Raw genomic sequence first — 11,826 nt, 5'->3', positions numbered from 1 at the left:
ACAGGCACCAGACAGGATGAGAGAAAGGAAACATACAGAGAAACATCCCTAGGGATGGTTTAACAATATACGGGAGATCTGTGCTAACTCTAGCAATGATTTCTTCTCACGAACTGACTCAAGTCTACTCTCTGTATGAAGGGAGGATGTTCAAGCACAGTGATGATACCAAAACCTGCTGATTCAGCAAATAAGACATGCTGACCAACAAAGCAATGGCCAACACAACGGAAAGATCAATGAAGGCCAAACGACATATCATATATTTTACTTTTATTTATTCTTCCAGCTGTTTGTCCACTCTTTCCAGCAAGTCCACAAGAAGGCTGACTTTAAATCCATTAGATTTGGTATTACTTCTAGCACAGTAGAATATGTATGCAGATGAATAAAGGCTTGACAGTACATTTGCAGTTTAAGGACCTTTGGAAAATCGTGCATTAATAGGGCTTAGTAACTACAGCCTTACTGCATTTCTTTCAGTCAGAACTGACAGAATTGAGTTTAGGCTTTCTGATATGTTTGTAACATTGCTATTTTTCACCTTTATGTCTTGTGATTCTCATAAACCAAGGAAAATAGCCTAGATCTGACTGCTCCTTTCAACTGCATATATCACATAATAGGGAAGGAAGTGCTGAAAGTCTCTGTGCCATTAAACTGGCCACAATGGATATTATAATAAAACAGGAGATAACAGAAATAACTCCAACTTACTAGATCCCAATATCCTAACTTAAATGCCTTCAATGAATACTTGACTTGATATAAAATTATTCAAACTAACTCTCTTTTCTGGTGTAGTATTTATATGGTAATCCTCCTTCTGGAGAGAAGCTTTCACTCATTTCAGTGTCTTTCCTTCCAATACCCCATTTGCAGTGCTAACACCCCCAGTACTTCTTCAGAGAACTATAAGGAAGGGATCCATAAAATACTGTGCAGGTCAAAGAAAATGTTCATTAAGTGTAACAAAAATGCCTTTTCTTTAATCTAAAAATTGATAGGCTTGCAAACTTTATCTTAAACACAAACAGTACAGTTTCACGTTTTCTATCTTTTTATTTTACCTTTTTTTTCCCCCAAATACTACCAATTGTAGCATGACATAAAACGAGACTGAAACTACTGGTTTGTTTCCATGCATGTTACTGGAAAGCTGCTGAAACTATTGAATTCAACACAAGGAATTGCTGGTTTAGGCTTTTTGTACCTTCAAAGTATTTTCTTACATGGCTCCTAAAACTCTTAGTCTTTTAATAATAAAACAGTTCTTTGTCCAAAATTACTGGGACTGAGGTGAAGGATGCATTTTTGGTTGAAAATAAATCTTAATTATGAAGAGTGGATCTCTTTCCAAAATGTTTTGCAACTGCTAGCCTTTGAATCATGGCAATTTCTGAAAAAATAAAAAAAATAAATAGTGGTGTCACCTGGACAATCAGGTATATAAGTACACACTGTATTCATGGGGCAATCACTACAATGCTGAATCAAACACAAGGTTATAAAATGTAAGATTCCAGGAATGTACTGATGCAACTTGAGGGCTTGGTTTTTGCCTTTTGAAGATGGCTAGAGATCGTTCCTATCAGATTTTGAACACTATGAGAACATATGTTTTTCATTAGCCATCCTCCTTCTCCCACCTCATTCACAAGGTTGGCTTATTCTTAAATATGTGGCTTTGGCTTTTACCTGAAGAAATGCAAACGTGAGATCATCCCAGTGCACTAAACAATGCTTGTTCCCAGTCACTTAAGGTTGTTCAGTTATGGTTTTGCTATTCACATAAAACCATTACCTTCCACATCTGCTCTAAGTTTTGGTTTGCATGCAGAAGCCTCATGCAATGTCTCCACAGAGGGAATTCAGGCTCAGACCTTTGGAGCTATTGGGAGTCCTCAAATAATGCACTGAAAATCACAAAGGGATGGGTCACAGGACAGAACATGCCCCCTCCTCTGTGGAGTTACAATAAGGCTTCTGATGTTGTTTGCAGCTAAATTTCCAGCCAAGAACTTCAGTATTAAACATTAATTAAATTTTGCCCATAAACTAGCTAAAAATACCTGTAGTTTCTAGAGGCAAATTATTTGCATAATTTTTAATTATCAAGCTTCACTGCTCAAAACCCATCTGCATTTCCTAGGTGGACATAAACCCTCAAAAGCACTATTTTTCATGTAATAAAGAAGTTGCAGAAAGGGTAGGAGAATACTGCCAGTCAAGCAATTTGATAAGATTTCATTGCATGTGGTGCTATAGCAAATAATTTAAAATTAAATGTTTTCCAGTTCCACTGTATCATCTGCATACTATTCATTTAGTTCCTTATATTTTGCAGAAGTAGGGCACGTTTTCCAGATGCCATTTATAAGCAACATACACTGTTCATTTTATTCCTTACTGGAAAGTACCCTGGTCTATTTACAAATTAATTTGGGAAGTGACATTGTGACAGTTAGCCCCAAATGGTGCGCCTGACACAAGCAGGAAAGAAAGGATGAGTAGGTGGGATTTTGTGTATGGCATTTCAGAATTAGGGGAGGTAATGTTTCCAGTTATATACACATAAAATTATTTCTGAGAAGACATGCTGAACTTAAGCATTAAGCTAAATAACTATAGCCCTACATTATTTCATGTTATTTTCCAAGACATCATTCATTCCCTTGTTGAAAGCTTGCTTCTTAGCAGTATTTATCTTATTTGGAAAAATTACAGATCTATGAAAGAGCTTTATTTTGTTATACTGATTTATATAACTAGTTCCTTGTACACAGGTACTAAAGAAGTAGAACTTTTCTGTAATGGCAAGTGGAGTTCATTAGAAAAATGCCAAAACTATACAACTGGAAATAATAACAAAGCATAAAAGCACAGCATTTCACATAAGATGAGCTTTCAACTAAATATTAAAAAAAAAAAAACAACCCAACCCTCAAACACCCTGCCATTTTAACTTCAGACCAACTGGAAAGGCACTAAGAATTGAAGTGTGCAACTCATGTCCATACCTGTGAGAGTAACAACCACAGAGAGACGCAAACCTCCAAGGCAGACTATGGCACTGTACAGTCCACTAGGCATTCCTGGTACATACGGCAGTTTTATGTTTTCTTAGGATAAGCTGAGGGACCCCTGGTGGCCTAGTGGTTAGCATGCAGGACTCTCACCACTGCGACCCAGGTTTGATTCCCCAGTCCCCCGGGCAGATGGAGCTCGTTAGCCCTGTGAGGCCATCCATCTATGAGAAGGTCACTCTAAACAAACCTACGTCCTGAGGACCTCACTGCCATTGTCCAAGCTTGCTTGGCCCCGGCAGATGAACCTGAGGATTAAAGGGTGGGCTCAGTTCAGCGCATGCTGTGTCTCACCTAAAAAATCCATTGCGCAGGCTGGAAAGGTAAAAGACCTTTCCCAAAATCTTTGTTCGCGAAGACTGGCCATTACATTACATTACAGGATAAGCTGAAAACATTAACTAAATATACAAACTACATCATATTTCCATGGGGAAAAAAAATCCAATTTAGACCATCTGAAGACAAGGAAACAAGGCATAACATACAGGATATTGTTGGCACAAGAAAGTGTTATCACATCAAAACATGCCCTTTTAAATTTAATCCGGAAGATATATAGGAATGGTGGTGGCAGAGGCAAAGGGACAGGACAAATATCAAATATCCAGTTCAAAGCATGCTACTGAGGTCTTTGTTTCAAAAAGTGAAGCTACAAAAATCACTTCAGAGGCAAGAAAGCACATATCGACAGTCCATCCCATTTCCAGGCATTCTTCTTGTGGGCTGACACTGAAGGATCTGTTCAGTATCGTTTCCATGCCTGGGGCTGCCTAAAGCTTCCCATTAGCAAATGCTGCCTCCTGGAACTGAGGGACAAATGTCTTGAAATAGGCCCTAGTGAAAAAAAAACAACAGAAAACACAGGATTAGGAAAGAGGAAACATAGAGCATGAATTGATGCAGTTGATGTGTGCCATGTTTCTGGGATAAAAAGGTTTTTGGGGGTTTTTTCCCCCCATGTGGAAAAAACTTCACATATAGTACCAAAGGCCCAAATACAGTCAAGTCAATGGAGGAAGAAAATCATGAAGAGAAGTCAGAATATGTGCAGGAAATAAGTTCTTAATCTGTCTCCTTACAGAAACCTTGACACTATACCATCACTCTTCATGGGAGTGGTTTACATAAGATGTAGTGAATAAATATTAACAACTTTGGACAAACTGTAATTCCTTTTATTAAACTTCAAAATTTATAGAATAATGTTCTTAAGGTGTGCTTTGTATATTTTGGATCTTTGTCTACCTTCTTTACAAAGGACTGAGTGACTCATAAATCTGTAAAATGAGCTAATCCTAAGTATCCAAAATTGAGTTTGAACTGTATCTTTGAGTTTATTATGCTGAAGTACTCAACCATGTAAGAAACATATTTTATATGTCCCAATGATACTGTTTATTTGCCAGTTACATTAGAAGCTGCTTCACTGTTCTGCATTTGGTTTCTGCCTATGGCTTTCTGCACCAAACTTTCACTTTCTTGTTTTTTTTCTTTTTAAACATTTTATTTTCTGTTCATATCACTGGTCTGTATAAATTTCTGTTCTCCCCACCAAAAAAAAAATTTAAAGTGAGAATAGGTGCAATGACACTCATTACATTCTTGAAGTAAACATACACCCATTAGCTTCACAATCATGACATGTTTCTAACTGCAGTAGAAATTTTGGTGATCACTGAACACCAATCATAGCTCCTTACATCTCAAAACATTTCAAGATCACAAAGAGAACGCTCCTCTCTCTTTGTCAGGTTGTGCCTGGCAAATTAATTAACAGACAGCTGCAGTCAGCTTTTGTGCAGAAGCTGTAAACACACACGAGATGCTGTCCAAAGGTTAAAAGAGCAATGGAAAGTAAAAGCATTTCTGGACTGAGGAGATGATCCTAGAAATCGAAAACAGGAGGAGGACAACCAGCACACACATTTTATAGCATACACAGATTGTGCTATGTATTTACAGAATGCACTTTGGTTTATAGAATCAAAGTTCAGAAAACAACCCTCATAATCATGCCCACAAAAGTGATTGTTCATGTTGGCACAAACTTGTACATAAAGCAGCTCAGAAGGTATGCCTGTTCTATATTTGCGCTTTTTATAGCATACCTTTCATATTGTAGCCTCTCTATGTCCTGGTCAGTTCTATGTATTTTGCTAGCTCAAGGAATATCACCTGCATGTTGTCAATGCCAGGAATCTATCATACTTTTACTTTTCCTTGCATTACCTGTCCTAACATTTAATTACACATCTCTGCTTGCTTATTTTAAGTACCTTCTCCCTTCCTTTCAGATAGCTTCTCTGCACATGATCTTCTTATTGACTTGATAAATGCTACTTAAAACTTCCCTCTTCCAAAACTGTAAAAATTCTTAATCATTAAACGGTATATGAGCAGAATTATTTTCCTACATTCTATTTCTTTTCCTTTATAGCATTTCTGTGCTTTGTATTAAAACCACACTTACTGCATTATATGTAGTAATTATATATGATTTTGCTGTTAGGTAAATTCCAGAACGAATGCTTCTGATACTACAAACACCCTCCCACACCATCTTTATCTACACTTGCATCCTTTCTTTTCACTGACTCCTGCAGTAGAGCTTGTATCCTCTGCTGCAAAACAAAATCTAACACCTCCCTACATTCTGATCAGATGTACTGTTTCAAAGAGGATGTTATTTCACTGGTAGTTCATATGAACCTCTTGGCAAAGTTCCATACACCACAAAAATTCCTTCAATAGTTCATAATTTTTAAATGTCTACTTTTTTCCTTCCATACCTTAAAGTATATGCTTAAGTTTGCCCTTATCATTTGTGGTCTTGTCCAGATTGAAACAAATCCAGTACCACATGTTTACCTGGGATGTGTTCCTCTATTTCTGCCCCTCTCCCATACACCATAGGTATCTCAAATTAGGCAAAATCTGAGATAATTATGGTTCATCACATACACATGCAAAAATAAATTAAAACACCCACCCCCCTCACAAAACCAAAACAAGAAAGACCCTGCAAAGAAATCCAAAAGCACAATATACTTGATAGACTGTACCAGCTACAGCATATTTAATAGACTGAACAGAAAAGATGGGGAAGTAGGAGAAGAGAGGTTAAACTGCTCAATGAACACTGCATATAGGGAGGGAATGGCAACTGTTAGTACATGGAAGTAATATCACTTATTTTGCATGTGTATGAAGGAGTAGAATGGGCAGCAAAGACATAACTTGTTATTAGAGGTTGCTGGATTTTTTTTTTTAATTACATGGCTTTTTTAATGAAAAATTGCGTTTTTACCCAGCTGTGTGCATTTCCATGGAAATGCTACTGAGATTCCATCAGGGAAAGAACGAGGTATTTCAGTTTGGCTTGATCCAGAAAGATATTCTGGTTTGCAGAACTAAGCCTAAACAATTGGCTTGATATTAACCTTCATATCTGTGGTCCAACATCTCAGAGATGATGTATGTTGGCCCACAGACAAGGCCCTGGTGCATCACAGGAGTCCTAAGCACAAAAATAACAGCAGAAGAAGTCCCTTCAAAGAACCCAGTCCATGAAGAATGATGAGATAAATCATTAAAATTTCTTCTTTCAGGAGGCATTGTGCTACTGCTAGCAGGTGCATTATAGTGTCACATTAACTGCATTTCTGTTTTCACATGTTCCAAGCAAAATTTTTCCTAAACTTTTTCTTTTCATCTGAAGTTTGAGACAAAACCATATGTTAAAATGCCTGAATTGCCTGTGAAATGAAAATTCCAACATTTTTTCTCCTCTGCATACATTACAGTAAGGAGGAAGAGAAGCACCAATCACCTTCTGAGTAATTTCATTTATTGACCAACTGGCATTGAAGTCAATGTATACATGGACATGTATACATTGTATACAGGACCATGACATGGACTATTTATGTGACAACAGATTACATGAAATAACTTCAAGAGAAATATAAAATTTTTTGAAGGACAATACTCTGCTATAGACTGCATGGTAAGGGTCTCCTTCACATGGAATGCTATTCCTTTTAGAAAGATTTTAAATTAAGAGAAAACACTCATATTCCAGCATCCTGTACATAGAGACGCAGAGGAACAGTGAATATAAACATGAACTTTGGAAAAAGATTAGTTTCTCATACCCTATTCACATAAACACATTCACATGAATTTACACCCTCAACAACTTTGATCTGTGCTACACCACAGGAATTCACATAAAAATATCTGAAATTTTTTTTCAGACACTTTGCCACATGATACTTTCAAGTATCTCCAAACTATTTTGAAATTATTATTTTTACATCCACTAGATATGCTTTTCAGCTCTGGAGAACTGTTATTAAAAAAAATAAATCAGTAACTTGGGTATCTGTTGAATTACACTGAAGATGAAGAAGGCTGACTTGACCTATGGTCTCTCAAGGCTGTGTCAAATGGCAGAAAACAGCTTTTGATCAATGCTTTTTCTCCTTTCTGGGAAACACAGAGTTCCTTCTTTCTCCTGCTTTCCTCTACTATGTTCTTGGTGGGTCTGTATCACACTGACCTCACACCAACCTCAGAAGAACTGCATAAAATGCTCCTTCAAGTACAGAGAAACTCATTTGTACGAAGTCCACAAATCTTCTTTATCAGAGTGTTGAGTACAATCAACACTCAAATAAAGTAAAACACATGTTGAGTGTTGCACCCTTCTCACAATGGTTTAGATCTCAGCTTAAACAGTGTTTAAAGAGTTGTTTTCAGTCTAGAGTGGTTGCCAATCTTCATACACTTACAGGCACCTGCCTAACTCTTTGTTGAGCATCTTACCATAAGACTCCATTGTTTTTTGTCCATTTGTTTTTGTTCCCTCAAATGGTCATTTTCCAAGTTCAAGGTAGCAAGTTATGAGGTTTCTATGGAAATTTTTCTTCATCACTCCAGAAAACAACACATTTTGCTGTAGTTAACCACTATATATACTTGACACAGTACATTGAATTTCAGGTGCCACGCTCAAGGACATCTGCTGAGAGTAAAGCACTTCTCTTTCCTTCACCTTATTATCCAGTGTAAAGAAAGTCTTGCTATTATTGCAAGTGGTAGGCATCTAAAAGAAGGTAGAATTGGCTCACCTGCTGTTTAAGTATTTTCTAGTGATATGAAACACTGACTGTGGTGCAAGGTCTCCAGAAGCCCATACATGTCTAAATCCCAGGGTGTCGGTTTGCAGCACTTAAAACATACTTGACTCAGAATTCACATGCTTTTGTGAAATTTCATTCTAATTGTAATGGATTTTTTCCCAGGATAATTTAGTGCTGGGTTTTTTAAATGCAGTTGGTAGAAAATCTGCATTGACCACTTGATAATACCTTTTGCTTTCAGATAGCTGAAGGTACTCTTTTTGCTGAAAATCTGCAAAGATTTTAAATTAGGCAGCTGCAATCTCCCATCAAACAACACTTCACATATATTTATGGTGAAAGCACTGTAACACTAACACACTTGCTTTCTGCTGTTGCTTTTGCTGGACTGGTGCTATAGTCAACTATACAATGGTTACTGCTCCTGGTGTAATAAAGTTAGAAGAGTTAGCTAGGTGTTTCTATTTCTCTTAAAATCTTCATGTGGTAAATTTGGAGCAGAACAAGATTCAATCTCTGTGAGGCAAAAAGCATACAAAACGCTGTATCAGTGGGATTTCTGCTTTTTGTCTGGGACAAGGACAATCGTCGTGGGGTGAGGAATCATCTTCCCAAGTCATTCACAAAATAGATTCCCCTTAAACTCCTTGGTTCATGAGTGCCAAGTTTTTCAGCATGCTAGCCCTATTTGCACTCATATGTTTTATTAGTTTCAGCACAAGATGTGGGAGTTCCAAGTGCCTTTTCCATCGAGAGACGATTTAAGGAAAAGGAAGAGGATGAAATAATCATGATGGTCCACATCAAGAACAGACTTACATGTCCAGCAACATGTCTACTACCAGCACAGTGTACTCCGTCCTTGCACATTTTTTACTGGCAAATTAAAGCCCTTGAGCCAAAATCTTGATCTTTTCATAAAGACACAGAGGCTGTCATTACCTTCTCTCGCTGCATCAGGCATATACATTGTGTTCCTTCTCATCTGAAGGCAGACTCAGGTTATCATACTTGGGTTTTTTTCCTACTATTGACTTTGAGAGCAACCTTTATTCTTAAATATTACCCCTTATTTCAATATTCTAATTCGTTCTTGTAAAATGTTTTAGTAAGTACTGTGACTATGGTTTAATTCTGCAAATTTTTGTTTCTAACTATTATAGAACAACCCTTGCGTATTCAAAATCACAGTAGCCAATATATTTGAAAAATACCTCCCTTTTCTCCTACTCTAGGCAAGGCATACGGGAAAATGTGAGGTTTTTTTCCCCTCAACCTTTTCAAGTTAATAGATATCAATTGGGCAGGCACTCCTGTAGTCACGGGTATCTCTGAATCCTTACTTAATCCTTACTTACTTCTGGAGTAAGATCTGTAGCTAGGACCCCCTTCTCCTCAGTTGTTCTGCATTGTCTGAATCGTCCAGCAGGTAAATTGAGTCTGTTTGAATATTCCTGGGATTGAGGTAAGAACTGAATTGTATCCCTCCCAGCTGTATGAGATACAGCCAAGAATCCGAGGCATTTGCCCCAGCTGCTGTCCATTTCTTTCACAGGAGTTATAACTCTAGAATTTACATCATTTTGCATCCCGTATTTTCTTCCTGCTGTACCCCTAAGGAACTGCTGCAGGACATCTACAAGTTTCTTCAAATCCACTGAATCCTGACAGAAAAACATTAACTCCACAGATGACTGATCTTCATAAATTAGCTAGAATATCAACGTTCTCCCCTCTTCCAATTAAATTAGGTGAAAACAGAAATTAAGAAGGGTGCAGGTCAGAGTGAAGGACAGCCTGAGGCTTCTTGAGGTTCTTGACCTATTCTTCCCAGACTAGTATTATTATGCTGACACTTTGCAATAAAATCTTGTTATATAAATTATTTCAACAGCACAGCCATATTAGAATTATAAAAGAGCTTCTCCAGGCTTTATCAATGTCACCTGATTATTTACTTTTTGAAGTACAAAGTATTTTTGCACGGATCATACATACATACGTAGCATGCCTTTGTATTTTTATGTTCCTGTTGCAACTTGTTTTGACACAATGAAAACCTGTTTTGAAAATACTGAACACCTACAACAATCCCTTCTGGGTGCCAGACGAGAGGATTTGTCCTCCTGTGACTACACAGGCACATCCAGCTGGTTTGGTTCATGTAAGCCCTAATAATTCATCTCCTGTGTAGAAGATATTTACCATAACTTTCCAAACTCTCTAAGATTTGCTGTTTGTTTATGACAGAACAAAATCAAAGATGCCAACTTTTGGTTTTTCTTCTTCTTCTTTTTTTTTTTTAAGATAATTGTTTTCTTTTCAAATTCCTTTTGTCAGGAGCTATCTAATTTAACATGATTAGTACTAATTAACAAAAGGAACTTAAATTAATAAATTGTTGCATTAATTCCAATAGTGGGTATGTATTTAGGTCATATTCCATATGACTGCTCATTAGGTCCTTACCCTGTGGTTATGCCCTCCTCCTGCATCTCTATGCCTTGCACTGAACAAGGGCTGAATGCAAACAAGTGGAAATCTACTGAAAGCCCATTCTTTCAATAGGCCTCATGCCAATGTTCATGCCGTAGTTTTTTCCTTGTAAACTCAGACGTGAGACATTTGAACCTCCTTGCTATTCTTACTATATATAATGCATTAAAAACATATTTCCATTGGGCAAACCACGTTGTCTATTTATTCACAGGCACTTCCAGAGCATTCCTCACCAGGCTAAAGATACGTGGGCACTCACAGCAGAGCAGAATAACTCAGTCACCTGCTTTGGAATGACTGTGGGATAACAGATTAATTCTACACTAGACATTTTATGACAGCTCTATTAGGAGAAAAATGATTGTTATATCATTCTCTCCACATCTAAGATGTTACAGTAATTGAAGTGATAAACAGTACTCAGCACTCCAACTTTTGGTTGCCTAGCTGAAAATGGGATGCAGCAAGCAGGCCCACAATAGCGCCGAGTGCCAAGTGCTAATGAAAATTAGGACTATTATGGAATGCACAAGGCACTCAGGAGGTAGCAGCATTCCTAAACCACGATTCAAACCTGAACATCACTAAAACTTATCCAAGCACAGCACAGAACGATAAAGGTACCTTCCAGGATTTCTTTCTTGCTTCAAATATATGTAACGATACTTGGCACGAATTCATGTTTCTAAACTAAGCTTCTCAATGGTATGCTCTTCGGGATGTGGTTTATAATTTCCATACTAGGCAGCTTTATCTATGGCAAATATTTTGCTTTTATGTGAAACACAATGTCTACACAGTTCTCCATTTTATACATCTCCAAAACTGGTGATGCCAAGCAAACATCTCAAGTGTTTACACAACAGCAAGACAATAGTTCTTAAATTACTGCTACTGTAACTGGCTAAACACACAAATGTACAAAGGAGTCTGAACCCAATGCCATTATGCTGCGGGCAATTTTTTTTCCCGTGTGCCAAAAAATATGCATCACAATCTCTCTTCCTCTTCTAATATTTTATCTCTCTACCCTCTTTTCCTGTGAATTACCTACAAGGAGTTCAGTAAACTTCTTATGTTCATTTCTACCTGCC

General features: G+C 37.5%; 1 protein-coding gene across 3 annotated transcripts in view; it reads right to left on the bottom strand.

Moving 5' to 3' along the window:
- Window positions 1–3,597: 3,597 nt before the first annotated feature.
- Window positions 3,598–11,826, bottom strand: part of BABAM2 (BRISC and BRCA1 A complex member 2) — a 166,922-nt gene continuing 158,693 nt past the window's right edge. For 2 of the 3 annotated variants that reach the window (XM_027681951.1, XM_027681950.1), the window contains exon 12: window positions 3,598–3,923. In XM_027681951.1, coding sequence (XP_027537752.1) covers window positions 3,860–3,923 — 64 coding nt within the window. In that variant the 3' untranslated portion in view covers window positions 3,598–3,859. Of the gene's footprint in view, window positions 3,924–4,041; window positions 4,638–11,826 lie in introns of those variants that run through there. The other variant, XM_027681952.1, reaches the window with a different exon arrangement.

Source organism: Neopelma chrysocephalum, unplaced genomic scaffold, assembly GCF_003984885.1.
Source record: "Neopelma chrysocephalum unplaced genomic scaffold, ASM398488v2 Primary Assembly neopelma1_61b, whole genome shotgun sequence".
Taxonomy (NCBI): domain Eukaryota; kingdom Metazoa; phylum Chordata; class Aves; order Passeriformes; family Pipridae; genus Neopelma; species Neopelma chrysocephalum.
This window is presented reverse-complemented; position numbering and strand designations above follow the sequence as displayed.